The sequence below is a fragment of the Eutrigla gurnardus genome (genome assembly GCF_963514095.1).
Source record: "Eutrigla gurnardus genome assembly, chromosome: 15".
NCBI lineage: Eukaryota > Metazoa > Chordata > Actinopteri > Perciformes > Triglidae > Eutrigla > Eutrigla gurnardus.
Window position 1 is genome coordinate 17,559,485 of NC_139938.1, and position 20,507 is coordinate 17,579,991.

At 40.8% G+C, this 20,507-nt stretch overlaps 1 protein-coding gene across 2 annotated transcripts in view; it reads right to left on the reverse strand.

Annotated features, from left to right (window-relative positions):
- The window catches only part of larp1 (La ribonucleoprotein 1, translational regulator), a 41,686-nt gene that overhangs the window by 14,142 nt on the left and 7,037 nt on the right, over positions 1 to 20,507 (reverse strand). The window contains exons 2-5 of one of the 2 annotated variants that reach the window (XM_084028781.1): positions 10,298 to 10,362; positions 8,608 to 8,673; positions 5,501 to 5,572; positions 2,489 to 2,651 (exon numbers count right to left, since the gene is read on the reverse strand). In XM_084028781.1, coding sequence (XP_083884907.1) covers positions 2,489 to 2,651; positions 5,501 to 5,572; positions 8,608 to 8,673; positions 10,298 to 10,362 — 366 coding nt within the window. The remainder of the gene's footprint in view (positions 1 to 2,488; positions 2,652 to 5,500; positions 5,573 to 8,607; positions 8,674 to 10,297; positions 10,363 to 20,507) is intronic. The other variant, XM_084028782.1, reaches the window with a different exon arrangement.

Here is a 20,507-nt window from a genome sequence, read left to right on the forward strand (position 1 = left end):
AACAAAATATTATACATTATTCAAACATTAATTGAACTGTCAGACAATCTCAAAGCAAGAAATTGAATGCTTACGGTTGGATTAATTAATTCATAAAAATTAAAATCTGTCGAACATTTTACAGTTTGCCTTCAGGATACAGACTAGTCAGGTGAATCTTATGTTATTGTGTACTGGTCAGCTACTCTATTTACTTTGATTGTGACGAGTTGTGATAACTACTGTGGATTCCTTCATTGTTAAAAATAATTCAGTCTGCTGCAGTACCTCAGCTGACCAGCAGATGGCCTCAACGATCTTCCGTTTAAAACAACATCTGGCTGTGGGAGCATGTGACAGATAACGGAGGCAATGGGAGAGAGGAAACAACCAGCTAGTTTAAAGCGACGTGGCCCTGTCTATGTGCTGACTGGGTAGTTAAGGGAAGGGTTAAGGGAAGGGGGGAGTTTAAGGGAAAGTCGTGGAAAACTGCAAGAACGTGGGAACGGTTTGTGGAACAGGAAGACGGCCGAGGAAAATATGGATGATTAACCAGTTCAAGGTTTAAACTTATATTAAGGTAAAGTGAGTTTTCTTTTGCTTGTTTGCTTCAATGCTGAGATCAGAGTTGTGAAAGTTCTCCTCATTGATTATTCAGAGAAGAGACATGAAGTCCTCATCACTTCTACAGCACATCTGCAGGTTCACACACACACAAGCCTGATACACCTCCTGGCATAGTAGGAATCGTTTTTATCACTTTGAATAATTTACTTCACATTCAAATATACGTACATTTGAATGCCAGTATTGTTAAAGGGGTAAAACAGGCTGATACCCACCAGAGAGGCCGGACGTTCCTCCCACAAACCACCTTTTTTGCAAACACTGGCTGCCTGGCGTAGTTTAAACCTTTTTATTGCTGCCAAATCTGTAACCAGCCTTCGCAAACTTTTACTGTAGGCTCACATTTAAATAGGAAGCTATACTTTAAGTGCAAACTCTGTGGCATTTTTTAAAAACAGAACATTTGCTTGCACCGTCATAATTAGATTTAAAAAAAGCAGAATTAGCCACTTTCTCCACCAAGAAGATCCAGGTCATTTTAGTTCTGGGACTACTTTTTCAAAAGGAACTGAAAGGTTCCTTCAGGCCATTGTTGTCTGCGTTGCCATGGCGCTTTAAAAGACCTGGAGACTGAGGAGGGCTGCTGCTGGTCGTTGGGAAAACACACTCTGCAGCTTTCGGTTTCAGTGTGACCGCCCCATTCCATCAAAAAAAATAAAATAAATAACCCAAATACGATTGAAAATATCAATAAATAATTGTTATTTATAAATATGTACTGATGCATGTTGGAATGCAGAGGAAGAAAATGAAAGCTTCTATCTCCACAGTAAATCATCTGTTGAGAGTTTAATGGTTATTGAATTCGAACATAACCGCTGTGAATCAAAGAAAAATACCTTTTTCTCTCACTCACAGCGCCGTCGCTCTCTGGTTCAACAATTGTGGGTTATGTTCATTCAACAGTGGAGATAAAGCAGTGTTGTAACTCTAACCACGAAACTTCCTGTACTTCCAGGACCTGTTTTTGTTAGAGTAAAATGTGCCCAGAAGTGAATTTAAACCCATTGTGGTCAAAAGGGTTCCCAGTCCCTGGGGAAAGTTACTGCACCTTAAAAGGGACATTTTATGACAAATAAAAAAAACCCAAAGAAAAATATGATGTGGCACATAATACCAGGAAATCCCCAAATTAGTAAGACTATCCCCTTTAAAAGTGAAAGTGGGTTACAATAAATACTCCAATAGCCTGTTTATAGCAATTCCTATACAAAAACTAAACAAACTATGATAAACCAAAAGCCATGTTTAGTTTGGCTCTTGAGAAGCTGACCTATATTGTTAGAAGGGGCTTCTGAATTTTATGACATTTGGAAGATATTTCTGGAACTGTTTAAAAGGTGGAGATATGAAGGAGGCAGTGGGAGAATGAGATCATAAAAAAATATTTAATTTGTTGGTGGGAGTGTACGATGTAACCTATATTAATAATATTACTATTAATATTAATTGATTATTATTGTTATTATTTTAGATTATTATTTTTATTTATGTATTTATTTAATTTATTATTTATTGCTCAGTAATTTGTTGACTAATTTGTTGGCTCAATTTATCTTTTTAATTATTTATTTTAATAGGACATTTAATTTATTTACCTTTTCTGTATTGTTATTTTCATTACTGCCATATGTTTAAATTGTTGGATGTTGTATGAATACAAAAACCAATAAAGATATGTTTAAAAAGGCTTAAAATGTTTGTTACCTTAAACTCTTTTGAGATGTCCGTATCATACAAAGGTCACTCTCAGCTGTTCTCAGCTCAGTTTTAAGCTGAATGTAGTTAACATGGACGCTACTGACCAATGTTCACATGTTGAGGTTCAGCCTGAGTCTAAGATTATTATAAATTTAGTATCGATATCGATTCAAAAGCTCACCTTTTTTCTTCGGCCCGTTCTTTTGGGAGTCGTCGTCGCCGTTCTTCTCCTCTCCCGAGTCGTCCGACTTGGCCTTCAGGTTCTCTTTGCTCTCCTCGTTGCTCTCCCTCTTCTCCTTCAACTCCTTCAACTCCTTCTTGACCGTCGTCGTCTTCTTGGGAGCCTGGAGACAGAAAAAAGGTTTTCGGACATTTAGACATTTAAAAAAAAGCTGCTGAATCACTCTGGGTCCAATCCAACGAGACCGAAGACCTATTCAGACTAAATACATTTTTACAGGACATGGTATAAGTTAAACGTTTGTATATTCACACGTTGCTATTATCGGATTTAGCAAAGTGGAGTTTCATAATCAAGTATTTTGTTAGTTTGCATCCAGACAACAGACTGTTGGCTTAACCACTCCAAACAGTGACTGCCCAAGTTACTTTCAGGCAATATGTCAGCTGGAGGCTATATTAACATATTAACGACGTCAGATTATTTAGCAACAGCTGATTAAAGCTACGAGCAGTTATTTCAGCCGGCTAATAAATATGAGAAGCGTTTTTTTTTTATCTACCTCTGTGAAAACAGAGACTGGTTGTTTCAAAAGATTACCAGGAATTTTGAGTGTTAAATCTGCATAGCAACAGTGACATTGGGGGGTGGGGCTTAGCAAACAGTCGATCGGGTGAAAATCACTGAGAAACGCCGGCTGACCTTAATTATTTGAGGTCCAACCTCAACCAACTCGGACGAACCCCACCAACGTCCAAACGAAAAATCTCAAACAACGACAGTAAAAAAGCTGTTTTATTTCTGTATTTTTGTTAAATCAGCTCTACACACATGTTGCTCTGGCGTTTATAAAATACCAGCGTAATGCATCGTTATCAGCTGGTACTGCTGAGCAAAACCCCATTAACAACAACACCGACTTCTTATTTGAGCTAAATGGAACGCAGCACCAGAATGGGACGTTTTAGAGAAGCATTTTATCCATTTGGGCCAAAAATAACATTTAGATGTTTTCTCTCTTTTCTTTTCTGCAGCGGAGAATAAAAAAAGTTGCGAGTTAAACTCCCAACCGAGCCCAGCCAACGGACACAGGGCGGCTCACCATACATGAATCGCCTTTGCTGATTATCTTTTCTTCCTCACGGAGCTGTTATCTGAGTTTATACAAATCAAACAGCGTTCAGCTCCAGCAGCTTTCAGTCACACACACACACACACACACACACACACACACACACAGACAGACACACACACACCTGTGAAGTTTGCAGAGGAGGCATGCAAAGCATTCGAGTGACAAGATGTTTAACAGCTTCAATGCTGAGATCAGAGTTGTGAAAGTTCTCCTCATTGATTATTCAGAGAAGAGACATGAAGTCCTCATCACTTCTACAGCACATCTGCAGTACACACACACACACACACACACACACAAACACACTTCAATGCAACATATCGCAAAACTTATCTAATCACACTGAACTCAAAGACCCACTTCATTGCTAACAGCGCCTCCCAAACCCTCAAAACAGCAAAAGGGGGCGCGACCGATTCTGTAAATGCAAATTATAAACCGCTTTTGTTTTTTAACAAGATGACACATTTGTGAATCCAAGTAAAGTAAGCGTCGTGTTTATCACATGCAGCAGTGCTTCTGATCCTTGGATTAATTGTGTGTGTAACGGTCATTCCATAGCTTTTCATTTAATACCATACTTTCCACCAAGAGGCTTCACATAAACCTGCCTTCTTTGTAGAATTCCCCCCAAAATATGTGGATTGTGTTGAGTGAGGCGTGGAATATGCAGCGTTGCTGGCTTTGTCAATGACTCGGTTATTAAATCACAAATGGCTATGGTTATGTAAATGTTGTTATGGGATGATAGGACAGATATGGAAAGAGACACACTTGTTCATCATCGATTAGACTTGTGAATCTCGCTGCCTATTTATAATGTCTGACTAACTATTCTAATTGCTAATTGATCACATGCTGCATTTTTTTTTTTGCTGGACATTTAAAAATAAAAGAAATGCAGGAAGTGCGAGTTTGATTGCCGTTACGGTTAAACAGGGAGGAGAATTAATCATTTCCAGACTGATTTGACATGAGAAGAAACTTTTATACAATTTGTGGTCATCTTTATGTAACACGGAGTAAGTCTAAGAGGGGCTAAGTAGCTGGAGAATGTTATTTAAACAAATAATAAAATCCCAAAAGAAAATGTAGATCTAACATTAAATCAATAGCTTAGTCCCAGAAACAGTAATAATGTTGACATCTGCAGGCAGCGAAGGCATCTTCTGCAATTTTATCGTGCCATGACATTTTTTGTTTGTTTGGTTGTTTAGTGTTTCTTTTTTATTGTTTCTAAAACACCCGCTTAGTCATTATATCCACATTTCTATTACTAAATGAGGACCATTTTACTAATGATTGTTGATCAAGAATCTAATTTATGCTTTCACACATATTTAGTGAAATAACCCCAGTTGAAGATCTCTGATCTCATGAATGGGAGACAGCTGGTGTTGTAAGAAACTGGAATGTTCTAATTGCACATAATGAAAAAAAATAATAAGTTACCACTCCAGCTTTATAAAGACAGCTGTGGCTAAATATTATTGTTGATTGGTGCATCTCTTATTTATGGTTTGATGCACACGGACTCCTGCATCCATACCGTCTCGTTAAGGAGTACAATCATTGTGTGAAACAAAGAAAAACTCCTTTGAATGTTGCTGGATGGACTCGGCATCATCGAGTGTGCAGGAGATGACTAAGCTAGGCTAAAGTTAGCGAGCTAGGCTAACTAGCTTCCTCTTTTTGTTTCCTTTGAGAAAAAGTAAATACAAATTTCGGTTTGAGTTTTTTTTTAAACTGACTATGACATTCAAGTTCCTTTCTTTTCTTTGTGTGGTGTTGATTCTTATATTACTGGTATCAAAAGGCAGGTAAGGCAGGTAAGGCAGGTAAGGCTGCAGGCTCCACAGGCTGCAGGATGAACTTACAGTGGATCTCCATGAGTCTCTGACCTGCCTGACAGTCGGCGGGCAGGACACGGTCCGTGTCACTGCCTCGATCTGAACAGAGGGAGGGAAGAGCAGTTTAGAGAAGACAATGAGGTGGACCATGATGCACACACACACTCACAGACACACACTCGTACCATATGAAGGAAAACATAAAACAAAGGCTGACCTGCTATGTAGTTAAAAAAAAGGACATGAGTGAAGTCTGACACATTCAATGTTTGGGGACTTTCCAGGGCCACTAAAATGAATTAATCAAGCCTCTAATCTGGTTATTTTGTGCAATGGGGGGAAAATGCAATGATTGCCTCTTTTAAAGCTCTTCTGCTACAACAACACCAGGGCATTACACGTCTTCCTGTTGCCATCAAACGCAGTGAAAATCAATCCACTAAGCTCCTCTGGGCTTCATAGAATACATCCCGCATCATCTCAGCTGCTAAATGTGCATTACATGAAGACAGGCATGTTTTTTTAATGTTTATTACTTTGGATTATGCACAGGAGATGACGAGATCATTTTTTAGTGACAACAGGGAGGTTTGAACTGGTGGGAAATGAGGCGTTGGATTAGAAGATGGTATTTGGGGCTCAGGTGTGCGTTTTCTGAATCAATAAGAAAGAGATATGTGGTGTAACGGCTCAGGAAGTGTTGACAGTAATGCTGAGATCAGAGGGATGCTGATTCATTCTCCTTCTCACACAGGAAGCCGCCGATGAAGCTGTTGAAGTTACCACCAGAATTTAAAGTTACAGTATAAAACACAGAGGAACCATCAGGATACTGACTCAGTCTGGACACAAACACACAGATGGGGGTGATAACACGGCAAAAAACAAAAATGTATGAATGTGGGGGGGGGCTCCTATCTGTTACCTGCTTAAACCTTCTGCCACTAAAATGCTCATCTCATACCAGTTTCAGCATAAATAAATGCTTTTAATTTAAATTCAGAAAGTCCTGAGTTAGGGTATTAATTTAGAAGATCCCCTTCTTTTGTCCTTTTATTATATTGTTTATCTGTTTCTGGTTCATACGTGTGTTCATGCAGTAGAAGAAAGTTGTTGGTTAAAGTGACCATATGTGTACGTTGCTCCCCTGACATTTCAAAAATAAATAAATAAATCGTGCCCATTTTCTCGTCTTTTCCCATCAACGGACCCAAAATGTATTACATTTTATTGTCATTGAGAAGTCACAACCGGAGAGATCTTTGCTTGAAAAATGACCCAAATAATTCACTATCAAACAATAATTCACAACTCGACTAAAAAGCATCAATTCATTCACGTTGCAGAATCTATGTAGAAGTTGAAATTTCACGTTTAACTTAAACCACAGCTGCAAAACCTTGCAATCAACCTCCCCCCGCTTCATCAAATTTCAGTGTCAATCTCCCAGCGTGGATAATCTGAGGAATTCAGCTACGGATTTACAGCTTCAAATGTTGTGTGATGGGTCGTGAACTCCGGTCACCTAAGAATAGCCACGTAGCGCTGATCCAGGGGTGGTTTATCGGAGGGGGGATCCCTAAAAAGGACATCCCTTCCCAGGCCACCAGACTCCTCCCCCCCCCCACCTACGGTTCCAGCCACCGGAGCCACCGGTTTATTCCTGGCTCTGACGATGTGACCCTCATTTTACTGCTCGGGGACGTGCCGCTCTCCCTGGCGTTCATGCTCCGACCCCGGCAGCCTGAAATAGAGCAGGTTACCAGGGTCGCTTTCCCGGTGACACACTATCGCCGAGGCATCAGAAATAGAAAATTGATTGATTTGGTGCTGCTACTGTAAGGTGACACAAATTAGACGCATCCCCCCGTCGGACCAACAGCTGTGAGAGCGTAGAGTGTTTTGGATGTGTGGTGAAAGGTGAAAGGACACCGGAGATGAGCCGGTCTGGACTGTACCAAGAGCTTGTAGCAACAGGTGTTGAATGATTTTCATCCTTCATGTTCCAGTCCAGTTTTGGTCGCCGAAAAAGTCCCAGATTTTCGTCAACTATCAGCTATATTTTAGTGTTGTGTCAAATGCCCTTTTCTCATCAGATTCAATTTCAGTCATTGTGTCTTATTTCCTGCTGAAAACCACATGTTAAACCATTAAGAAAGCAGATTTTTAGCAATGGGCATTTCAAGCAAAATAAGCTTTAATTCGCTAATCACTGTGAACTATGACATCACTCTTCGAAGATCGCCCACGACAACGTTTAGTCAACGTAACCCATGATTTTTAGTTGTAGTTTTAGGAAATGGAATTGAAACACTGCAATGAGAAGCAAACAATTCAAGTTTTCCTTCAGGACGAATCTGCTGATTCTTTTTTAACATGAATCAACGAAACAATCCGTCTATAAAAAAAAACAACAACTTATATAACCCCTAAAATATGATTTTGTTTTCATGTTCTGAATCTTAAAACATAAAAACATGTTGATTTCAGAGTTGGAACATTTTTCCTGACATTTTTTTACTAAAATACTCATTATAGAAAACTCACATTCACGAAAGCAAAGTAGAGCAGGACAAGCTGAGCAGCTTCTTCTCAATGGTTGGTGAATATCATCATTAGGAAACTATTAAGACACTGTTTTTTAAATAAACGCCTCACTTTGTGTTTGTCTTTTAACCCCCTAACCACCAGGTAACCGGGGCAAATTCTACCTCTACCTGCTGACATATCAACACAGCTCTCAATTGAACTTAAATCTGTGTGAAATCACCAACATGCATCCAATATTGTCCCACTTTTACCGCTGAGCTATCAAAGGTATCATGAGTATTGATTTGTTGGTTCCTGTTTTCCATCATTTACAGACCAAGTGAAACAAATAAAATACACTTATCCCAGCGAGGCTGGCTTCCAACTTTCAAGCTATTTATCATCATATGCACAACAATCACAGAGAAGCAGTCGTTGCCAATAACGTTCTTGGATCTCAGACATCTTCAACACTGCTCAAGTAAAAATGAGAATCCTAAAAGTTTTGTTCCGTGGTCCGGGTCCCCAAACAGACGCTGCCATATTCTCATCGGTGCGTTTTCTACCAAGCCGCGACTCGACACATCTCCAACAATAACACCCACCTGCATGTCTTTCGTCGCCATCTCCCCAGGAGTCGGCCAGCTGTTGGCGTCGCCAAAATCTCCAACCTGAGCAACGAAATAAAAAAACAAAGCAAAAACGAATGAGCAGGAGTGTCAGAGGTGAAACTGAGATCCACAGACGCACATTATGTGTGATTATTACAGATGCTTTTTCATTTTCATTTCCAAATTTTCATCTCCGTTTACAGCACACACCAAAACAAACATCCCATTAGATAAACAAATTCAAAATTATATGCATGACATCTCGGTGAAAACCTTTGATTCAGGGTGTGAGAGGACCGAAAAAAAAACACCCCGTGTTTCATTTAAAAGCTAGAAAACTACATTTCCTTTACATCTACATAAACAACTTTCACTATGTGTTGCCTGCAATTTGTCAATGTGTGTCTTTTTGTTTTCTGCACTTTGACGCAGGGCTGTCATTACAAGGTGTGGCACAGCAGCACTGTGAATGAAGCACCGCGGGGAGAGTCCGTCTGCTCCATCTGCAGGGCTATTGGCTCACGAGGAACTCGCATTTACATTCCAGGAAGTGTGGAGGGAGGTTTATACACAGCTGGGAGGCATGACGGATAAATACCAGCACAGCGAGTTCATTCACCGAGCTCTGGACTGACAAGAAGTAAATACACGCAAAAACGGATATCGGGTTTTAATTGCTAATGCGCATTGTTATAATCCGCCTTGATGACGTGAACGTTGCCAGTCATCCACGTTGCCAGTCATCGCCCTGCAGGCACTAACCCAGGATGTTCTAACCCGTCCGTGTGCTTTCCAGGAAGAAAATATGTTAATTTTGGTATTTTGATCTCCAAAAAAATCTTTTTTAAATGATTCGTCAATAAAACATGCTTGATTCACGAGTCGGATTGCTTGTTAATTTTGCAAATTTCATAAAAAAAAGACCTAACACTAAGAGAAGGTGATTAAAATGATTTGTGTAATTCAAAATTACAAACACTTTGCATGCTGACAAATAGAACAATGATCAGATTGATCAGTACTCATTTTAAATGCACCTAATTTTACTCTGAAGCCACAACAACTCTTCTCCGTCTTAATTTATTATTTTTATTTATTCAGTCTTCCATATTTCAACCCCAGCAATTACTATAATTACTTAATTAATTCTCTTCACCCATCTGTCCAATCACAATAGAGGAGTGGCGGGTTAAATACCACAAGGACCAATCGTCACATCCTACGTGTACAAGTGCTGAAGAACGACAAAGACGGTTTACAAATTAATACGCACAGACCAACAGGTCCGTCCTCTCTCCTTGTGTGCTTCAGCTTTCCCTTTCCCATACTTCTGTGGATACTCTGTATCATAGCAACCAGATGCAACCAAACAGTCTCAGCTGAAAAAAAACCTGCTGTGCTTTTCTGTGTTCTGCATTTAAACAACTAAGGGGTATTTAATTTGTTATTTTGAAACTATAACCTATCATTTAAACAACAAAATGCAACAATAAAACATCAATCAGGACTGAGAATAATGAAGTAATTCACATTTTTTTTGTAATAATACAGTGTATTTGGCTGATGAGTCAATGATTACAAACGCAGGTGAAATAACTTTGTATTCAGTATTTCATGATTATTTATATCCAGCTGTATTTTCTCACACAGGTGTAAAGACACACACACACAAACAGAATATTACCTTTCCTCCACGTCTGGCTTTTGGTGGGTTTCCTGCTCTCACCACCTTGGCAGGTCCGGTGGACTCTGTGGAAACAAATTAAAGATGGCCGACATTAAAACCAGCTCTGCATACATAAACACAGAACCGAGAGGAACACAAAAAAAACTCTTTTCTACTTGTACTTGTACTCTACTTGTGCACTCGAGAAATCATCCGCCTTTCTTTGGCCATTTCCACAGATGATCTTCACTTAATGAACTGCACTAAAAACGGCCTTTCTGCCCCGTCATTGTTAATAGGTAGAACAACAACAACAATTGAAGCTCATTTAGACAAAACTGAAACAAAAATGAGCAAAACCACTGGAATACATCGTGAAAACTGCAGCACTGTGATTCCCCATGAAAACAACCAGCAGCATAACGCACACCGGGGAAACTCATGACGGAAATTTCCAGAGATCACAGAAAAACATCGGTGTGGCCAAACTGACCGTGGATGAGAAATAATTACATTCATGGAATACTTTTCAGTCTAATGACATTAAGAGTGGTTTATTAATTAGCCTATTTCGTCTACAAATACGGCAAAATAGTGTGAAAAGCAGCTGTATCTTTTGTTGTTTGACAAATTAGATCAACATCGCATTTGCTCGTCTTCTAAGGCCAAAAAAATGGGCACAACATCACTCATACACACTTCTATAAGACGTTTTATAATTTTTTTTATCATTTCCACAGAAGCCTGACATCACAATGCTATGTTTCATAAAAGCAAGTCCATGTGTGTGGTTTAAAAGATTATTAGATATCCCAAAACCCCAGTGGGACCCTGGAAAAGATTCCTCCACATACAGTTTTCCCTGAAATCAATAATTGATGGTCGTACTCGTCCATTAGTCTCGATAAAAAAAACACACCGACAGATCAGCCTGCTTAAGTCAGAGATCTTGTTTGCTGTCATCTTTGACGACGAGGGAGTGAAAGCTTTCGCCGAGCCGTTTCACCAGACAGGAAATCTCAGTAAGCTCCTTAAAGGCCAGATTATGTCGAGGGACGAGGCCAGAAAGAGAGCGAGAGAGAGGGGGGAATAAAATCCGTTGACTGACTATCACCAATGGGCATGGGGTGAAAAAATGAAAAATAATAATTCCAATATTAACCAGATAAATATCAAACTAAACTAACTAAAACATACTGGAACAACTTCATAGTTTCTGAAGAAACACTTTTTTATCGCGTCACAGATGAGGCACATCGTAAACAAATAATCAAACAACCTTAAATAAGCTAATGATGAATCATCATGTCTCCATACATAAACAGACAATACATACTAAACAATAGTAAACTAGACGGCTTTTCCCAAGTCAGTTTTTCACAATTATCCCGATATTAAAACCACAATCAACTTATTGTGTTTTATTTTATACCGATCTGCGATGAATCATCGATCATCCCATCCTTCATCATTACAGGCATGTTTATGTATTCATGAGAGGGAAGCAAGAGATTTCAACAAAAACATTCAGACCACGAAAGACAAAGTCAAGCAACACATCCTTATTTTCAGTCAATCGACTAATCAATCAACCATTAAAGATTTTGACTGAGAATTCATCCACGATAAATTTGTGGTCGTCGCTGAATCAGAAATGGAGACAAAACCCATTGAACCTCAGAGACCGAACGCATAGCCTACCTCGCATCGATCCAAACTCCATTCAGAAAACAGGCATTTTAAATGTTGCCTCTCAGACAGACCTAACAAACCATGACCTCAGACGCTTTTATAGCTTGAATAGCTTCTATTCACAGTGAAAACAGCTCCGTTCAATTCACCAAGCACCTCCGGGTGACGATATGAACGCAGACAGGACGGCGTTTGGTTACACGGCATTATGGGAGTTTACACGTACAAAGCAGCAATAGTTGGTATTTCGACCATGAAACATGACGTCTACATTAAATTGGATGTTTGTCATATTATTTAAGAAAAAAAAATGACATGTATATTGTTCTGAATGTTGGATATTTATAACAATCTGGATATGTTAACGTTAAAGCAGATTCGGGGGCATTTTGAGTGCGACTGAATTCAGACAAAATGCCATCGTATAAAAGTATTTTGGCTGCCATTAAGTTTCTGTCAGCACTGCCTCCGATTCACCATTACTGTCATTCCCATATATCGGTATTTGAAATCCATCTATCGGGCTATGTTGATACGCGATATGTCAATATCATGTTATTTCTCAGATCGTTTAAAACTAAAACAGCATGCATCACTCGCTACTTGATCCGTACTTCCTGCCTGGTCGGTACTGCACATGTGCAAAGTAGTACACACCTGTCGAGCACCTTATAATGCTATATTGTGAATAGAAAAATCCATATTGAAATCAGCAGGAGGAGAGCTATTTAACGAGGGCTGCCCCCTCCTAGTCGTTTTCCATGAAAACTATGAGCACATTTCTGGTAAAGTGGTTGATCAACTAGGTCTAATTGATTCGCAGACATGTTAAACTAAGAATTTCTTTGTCCGAGGACTGCCCCAGTAAAAAACTATGCACATAAGCTTCACTTCCAAGGATTAATGAGCAGAACCTGCAGGGTGCTCAACCGATTTAACATAGCATTCATCAAACAAAAAGGGTCCAGAATTTATGCAGCAGAACCCGAGATATGTTATTCCTCCTTGTCAAAACATACTGCCTACATTGCCCACAATGCAACTTGACCACTGGAGCCTGGAGCCTCTTACCTGCAGCAGGGATGAGGAGCCCTCACTTCTTCCCAACGCCAGTTCTCGATACCAAATTTTTCAACTGCAAAGATGAACCTTGTGCCTCCCGAGTCTCAAATCACTGTGTGGCATCTCGGCAGTGCGTGTCGTACGTTATTGCTCCTCGCATGACTTTTGAACTTTAAACTTTAAACTGCTTGTTGAGTTTTGACTCACAGAGTTGAGAAATTGTTTCAACAGATTCAATTTCAAGCTCCCAGACATGACAGTCCTTGACCTTTGCTTTCATTTAAACCGTGTCAGTCTTTTCTTCTGCAGGGAATCAATGTGGACGGGGAAGATATAATCATGTAAAAAAAACAGCAAAAAGAAGTCATTCAACACTGAAGTATTTGCTTTGTGAACATTCTACTGTCGAATAAAAGCCTCTTATGGTGACGTTTCCAGTGGTCAACTCAACATTTCACACTGCTGATCCTAATCATGGCTGATGACATCACGCAAAACCGCCACTCTGGCTAATTCGACCCAGAACCGGGGTCCGGCTGAAAGTTTCTAATGGTGGACCTGACCCGGACCTCACCAGTTTGTGTAACCATCTTCCCTGATTAAGAGAAAACATAAAAACCACATCTGTAGATAACCTGAATGGATACATAATATGTATGGGATAAATATCTAACAGTGCCAAGTTGACCAAGCAAAGGCCCATTCCCCTCTGTACAGGGAGTTCACAGCATTAGTGCAAATACACAGCCAATACGTGGGTCACATAAACACTCATTAATGAGACACTCTTGTGAAACAACGCTGTTGCTAAATTAAGTCGAGGAATCAGCACAAATTCCTCAAGTATTTAGCCGCATTTATCTTGGTTTGAGAAGAAAAGTGTAGTCCAAAGGTCTTCAAACGTCACACTGCTGCTGCTTATAAGAGCATGACAGAGCATGTTTCTCACACACACACACACACACACACACACACACTCTCACACACACACACACAGGCTGATTTACGGTGTGACCATCCGATATCATCAGCGAGTATAACTGCGGCAGTTTCCCGTGAAGCTCTTCCGTTGAGTTCCTATCACAGGAAGTGGGATGACTGATGAAACACTTACTCAGGTCGTATCGAGCCGTTCTGCCTCGTCATCATGACGAAGGACGAACGAAGCACATTTCTCCACACCGGTCTCCAACATCACACACTGAAATTGTCTTTGTCCGCAATTCAAAGATCTTCAGTTTACTGTGGCAGGAGTAATGAAACCGTTTCTTTAAAAAAAACATACCTATAAATCACTTATAATGGTTGCCGATTGATTTAATAGCTGACAGCTAATAAATACATTTTTGTTTTGATTTTGACGTGGGTTCATATAATCAAGTTGATTCTTTGAACCTAACACGGAAACACCAACGAGCCCCGGCGTCCAAAGTGACTCCGGACCGCTAATTGAACGGACAAACGGCGGTTGTTTCGATGGTAAACAGCAGGTTTGTGGAGCCCTGCAACATTCTGCTGATCAGCTGAGCTCGTGCACTACGGTTCACCCAGCGATGATGTGCATGCACCATCACAGAAACGCTCAGTGTTCAGATGCATCAGATGACGGCGCCCTCCCAAGGCCTCGGCGTCTGCCAAGCTGCTGCTCCTCAGGCAGTCAGCAGTGCATTCAGACAAGACCGGCTCTTCAGACGGCTCGCCTCTTTGGGGCTTTAAATTGCTTTCTTTTTTAATGAAAAAAAAGATATATTGCATCTTGCAAGCCACTTTCCGTTTACTTTTTTCATTTTAACTAGTACTTCTGTTGAGACTTCCCAGACGTGACAATTTTTTCAAGGAAAACAGAAGTTCACCGAATATCTCATTGCACCATTCAGATGTTAGTTGCTACTCCAGCAGATATAAATATAATTGAATAACTAGAAACCATCTTTTGGTGAGAGCACATCAGCTGCAACACAAAACTAACAAAATCAATATTTAAAAATCAAATTATTACTTGATTCTTAGGTAATATTGTAATCAGAAATGGGATTTTTTTCCTACGTTATTGATGTTTGAAAGTATATAGCTGTCCTCCAACTACTATTTAAACAAAACATAAAGAGTGTGACATTATTCCAGTTTTATCCAGAAGTAAGAGAGCAAGAAACAGTAAATTGTAATGTAACTTTCACTCATTTATTTGAGTTTATACCGTTATAGAAAGACAGCTATTCCTCGCCATTTTGCATTGCGGACACAATTAAAACATCACAACCTCATCATTTATTTCTCAATCCAAACCGTCGCTATTTTTTTTTATCAATCATCTGCACACACACACACACACACACACACACACACACACACACACACACACACTTTTCTAAAAGCAACATTTAGTTCCCCAATTTTTTTGCTGCTGATCTTTAGTTCGTGGGATTTATTGCTCGAAGAGTTTATTTGTCCAGAACCGCACTAGAGGGGTGAAACCACCTTGAGAACAGTCTGACTCAACAGGTCCGAGTGATCGTGTTATCGAAGTGATGTGTGCTCAACTGTACGAGAGCGCTGATAAGTGTTATATTCCCTAAAACCCAAGGACAGGTGTGTGTGTGTGTGTGTGTGTGTGTTACAGTGACATATGGCTAAATATAAAAACATACTAAGGTTTAAAAATAAATCCTCATTTATCCCTCAGCAGAACAAAATGAGTCAGAATAGAGAAAGAGGAAATACATGAATACTTCTTGCGCTTTTATGGAAATAATAAAGTATTTCCATACTCTGCAACAGTAACACCATGTGAAACTCTTACGGTGCGTACCCACCAAACGCGATGAACGCGATTCAATCGCGCGACAAATGAAATCGCGTCGCGCTAGACGCTCCAGTTTTGACGCCGGTCCAATATGCCAAAAAACGCCTCATCGCGTCATCGCGTCGCGCGACGAGCCCGCCCAAACAACAACATTTCTTCCGCCATTTCATTCTCTCGTCGATCATGGCTGAGATAACCACCATCGCTGCACTGTATCTACTCTGGAGAAGTTCCCAGCTTCGTCTGCGGGCTAGGCGCCGACGTCGGTTCTGGGTGCATGCTACCCTACGGAGGCGGCGTGAGCTCGGCGAGTTCCACCGTCTCCTGCAGGAGCTGCGCCTGGACGACGGCCGGTTCCAGCGGTACTTCAGGCTGACTGTTGCCCAGTTTGAAGACCTGCTAACCAGGGTACAGGACCGGGAGGTTTAGCTGCTGCTCTGCCCAGAACTGGTGCTTCATAGCCGGCCATAAGCTCGTTGTTACCCAGTGATAGAGAGAGTTTAAGTTTATCGGTTTGTCAAAATCAATCAATATTCACTGTAGTTAGCAAGACTCCGACCGGTACAGGACCGGGAGGTTTAGCTGCTGCTCTGCCCAGAACTGGTGCTTCATAGCCGGCCATAAGCCCCAGTGATAAACAATCGCAAAAAAAAAGATCTCTGTGTGTGAAAGAGCTGGGATTGATATGTATGTATGTATGTATGTATGTATGTATGTATGTATGTGTGTGTGTGTGTGTGTGTGTGTGTGTGTGTGTGTGTGTGTGTGTGTGTGTGTGTGTGTGTGTGTGTGTGTGTGTGTGTGTGTGTGTGTGTGTGTGTGTGTGTGTGTGTGTGTGTGTGTGTGTGTGTGTGTGTGTGTGTGTGTGCGCGTGCGTGCGCCCCCCAACTTTGATTATGGGCAATATATAATATAATATAATATATAAATATTGTGGCAAAAAGCGAGGGAACACCAGGACGTCCGTACGTCAGCACGTCGGTGACGATCTCAACGCTGATAGGCTGTCGCAGCGCGTCTTCACGCGAATTCGCCGCAAAAGTTCAATTATTTCAACTCGAGCGATGGCGCGATGAAGCGATGGCGCGATGAAGCGATGAAGCGATTTTTCGCGTCCATCGCGTCCATCGCGTCCATCGCGCCATCGCGTCGCCCGGCGCGATGAAGCGTCTAATCGCGTCTTTGCATTGACTTTACATGTAATCTTGTCGCGCGATGAAGTTTCATCGCGTTTGGTGGGTACGCCCCGTAAGTCGAGAGGCAAAATATTACAATAAACCAAGAGAATGCAAAAAAATTGTCATTCTATCCAGAGCGAAGGCCTTGTTTGTCCTGTAACATCATCCAAAAATGTAAAGCAGTCAACTATTTAAACGTTTGCTGATTTTGTTTATGATCTATGCAATATTTTTAAGTAATTCATATGTGACCGCTGTGTTTGCTTCGCCAAACAAGCAATGATGAGATCAGACGGGAGTTCTGAGCTTATTCAGACATGAGTGGTCAAATCACCGTGGTGTAATACCATCTCCCTCCGTCGCGCCAATACTTATTTTATTCGGCTCTATACGAGATAATTTTCCCTTTTCATTTAGATAAGAAAAGCTGCTGCGGGGGTCGTAGAAACGACCTCATCATGCATATCATAACGTTCCAAAGCTCTCCATCAAATATCCTTTCCATTTACCGTTATCTCCTCTTTCATCCCCTCTACAACAGATACAGCCCCTCTCGCTTTTTCTCATAAAAGCTCACTGCAGAGCACGTAACCCCTCAGGTGGACTCCAAAGGCAAATTCCCATGGGTGCTGCAGCTCAGGGCAGTGACGATACCTGCTCCAGAGCCCACAGGGCATCGCCAGGTCGAAGCCTATAAATAAACCTTGTGCCACGTCGGCTCTGTGGTCCTAGATAAACACAGCGGTGGCGTTGGGGACCAGGTCAGTCCTTAGCCAGATGCTGTTTTTTTTTTTTTTTGCTATGGTGAGTAGGTTTTGTTCTCCTCCCACATGAATTGTATCATCATTCTAAGGTTGTATTGTAATTCAAATAAATTGTGACACACATTTCTCTCTGTGAATGAAACAATTGAGAAACACAGACGGGACTTCATCAAACGCTCAATTCAAGATGAAAATATGATAATAATCGTACATTTACCAAACCAATCCAAAGTTTAATCAGAGACTTAATCAGCGTTGCAGGCCGATGGTCTCACGGCAGAGCAGAGTGACGACAGAGGAGGGAAGCCTCTCTGCAAGAACCAAATATGGAGGGAACGACAGTCAGTGTACGCCGGAAAGCCGCCTGCGTACCACACACACACACACACACACCAAACGACTCTCTGCGGCGTCACATGACCCGTGTGATGACATCAGCTTTTGCAGTGAGAGAAAAAAAAAGGAAAAGGCTCAGACAGGGGAGGCGTCTCCCTGTGTACGATACGTCAGACTTTCTAATAACTCGAGTTTCTAACTACTGAACAAAACTGACAGAACAGCGAGGCAAGCAATGTTTTCCACCTTGATGACATGCTGCAGGTGTTTTCACAAACTACTTCATGTAGTTTCATCACAATAAAAGCCTTCTGGCTGCGGTTTGCAGGTGGGAAGTGAATTAGATATGAGATTGGAGATATCAAACGGGAACAGGAACTCCAAACTAGAGAGATTTAGTTATTTAGATTTAGTTATCTATGAAAGTTCATATCAGACATGTGATTTTGGGGGGCAGGGCCTCGGGGAGCCTGGCTGGCAACCAGTCCGGACCAAAGGTCGAAACAGTTTGACCCCACTCCAGCGATGCTACAGTGGCGACGCTTGTGTTCATGCTCGAAGCAGCACAGCTTTGGGGAAAAACAAAAAACAAACCCAAAAAAAAGGGTCAAAGTTGAACCCTGCAGTTTTTTTTGCTGTTTGCTGATTAAAACATCACGGGAGAAACAACTGGTTTGGAGTAGAGATGCACCGATCCGATACCTGGATCGGATATCGGCTCCGATATTGACTAATTAGCTGGATCGGATATCGGATGACTGCGGCCGATCCAGCATTCCGATCCAGTCATTTCATTTTTATTAATATCATACACAGCAATACAGTTGCAGCGATCTAGTCACTTCAATTCTATGTTTGCAACGTTGGTTATGTAATCACGCACAGCAGCTAGTGATGAGCAAACACAGAGCAACATGGAGCAAGCGCCGGTTCATTAAGCCATTGTTTGTTGGTTGTTAAGTGTTATTTCTTTCTTTTTGCTGCTAATGTACACTTTGTTATTTGTTAATAAATAATATTAAGTACATTTATATCTGTGTTTATTTGTTACCTTTTTTTAACAAGGCTAAATGTTTACGTCACGCCTGATGCCTTCACTCACATGACAAGGTATACGGTTCATTCATTCAACAGTAGTATCGGATCGTTATCGGGTATCGGCCGATATGCTCAGCCCAGGTATCGGTATCGGATTGGATCGGGAAAAACTGGATCGGTGCATCTCTAGTTTGGAGTGACCACATACAATTTTCTTTACAGGACGTTGGATTTGGTACACACACAGGAAATCGTAAAGCCCCGCTAAAATAAAACAACAGATTACAGTTTGAGGTACACGTTTAAAATAAAACTCTGACACAAAGGTTACACCCCTGTATCATATAATTTAAATCCCACCGGATTTACATGCGAAGGGATTTCGGTTACAACAAACACGTGGACACAGCCTTCATGCAAACAGTCCACGCCCTGAGCAAATGCCTCTGCCCAGCCCTCTGCAGGAGGGAAGAACCGCTATCATCGAGTCCAGACAACCCCGGGACAGATAAAGACACGAAGTTGGACAAATTCAGACCGTGGGGTGAAGACGGAGAGGTGGAGTAGAGAGGGCAACATACGCTAGGTTGCTACTTTACTTAGCATCTCCACTCTGAGTTAATCCGCTCTGATGGGGCGATACAGGACAAAAACTCTCACAATAAGTCAAATTCCCATTATTGGAAAAATCATAATTATTTCCAAGATACTAATGAACACATCTCCCATAAAAACAAGATTTATAGTGACTTTACTGGAGTGAAACTACAGTCAAACTAGAGTGATTCTTCATACATTTAACGATTAGTTGATTAAATCAACAACTCTGTAAAACTTTCTCCTCCAACCAAAAACTATAAATAGTAAAAATAGCGTTAGTCAAAGAATGTCTTTGACCCAGAAGAGCCCTAAACTTTGATGATTTTTATACATTTTCATAGTTATTCTGCATTATCTAGGTTGATTGATTAGTTAAGTACATGAAGCAAGTTATTCATTTTGATCAAAGAAAGGCAGCAAATCATCAAATTTGATCAAAGAACGTTTTGCTTGATAAACGATTTAGTCTATAATCTGTTGATCAAGTAATCAATGACTCGACTAATTGTTTCAGTTCTAGGAATGACTCTTTGGAATCGTTACAGAAAGAATCCCTCTATATCAAATTATTCCCTTTCATAATTACTTTGAGGAATGAGTTACGAGAGTTACAGCGATGTTTCAATGACGGTAAAACTGATGTGTGGAGGATGACATATTTGGAATACAACATCAATGAAGCGGTTATGAAAACATGACATATGCGAGTCAGCCACCTTAACCAGCCAACATTAAAACCCAACATCCTGACCAAA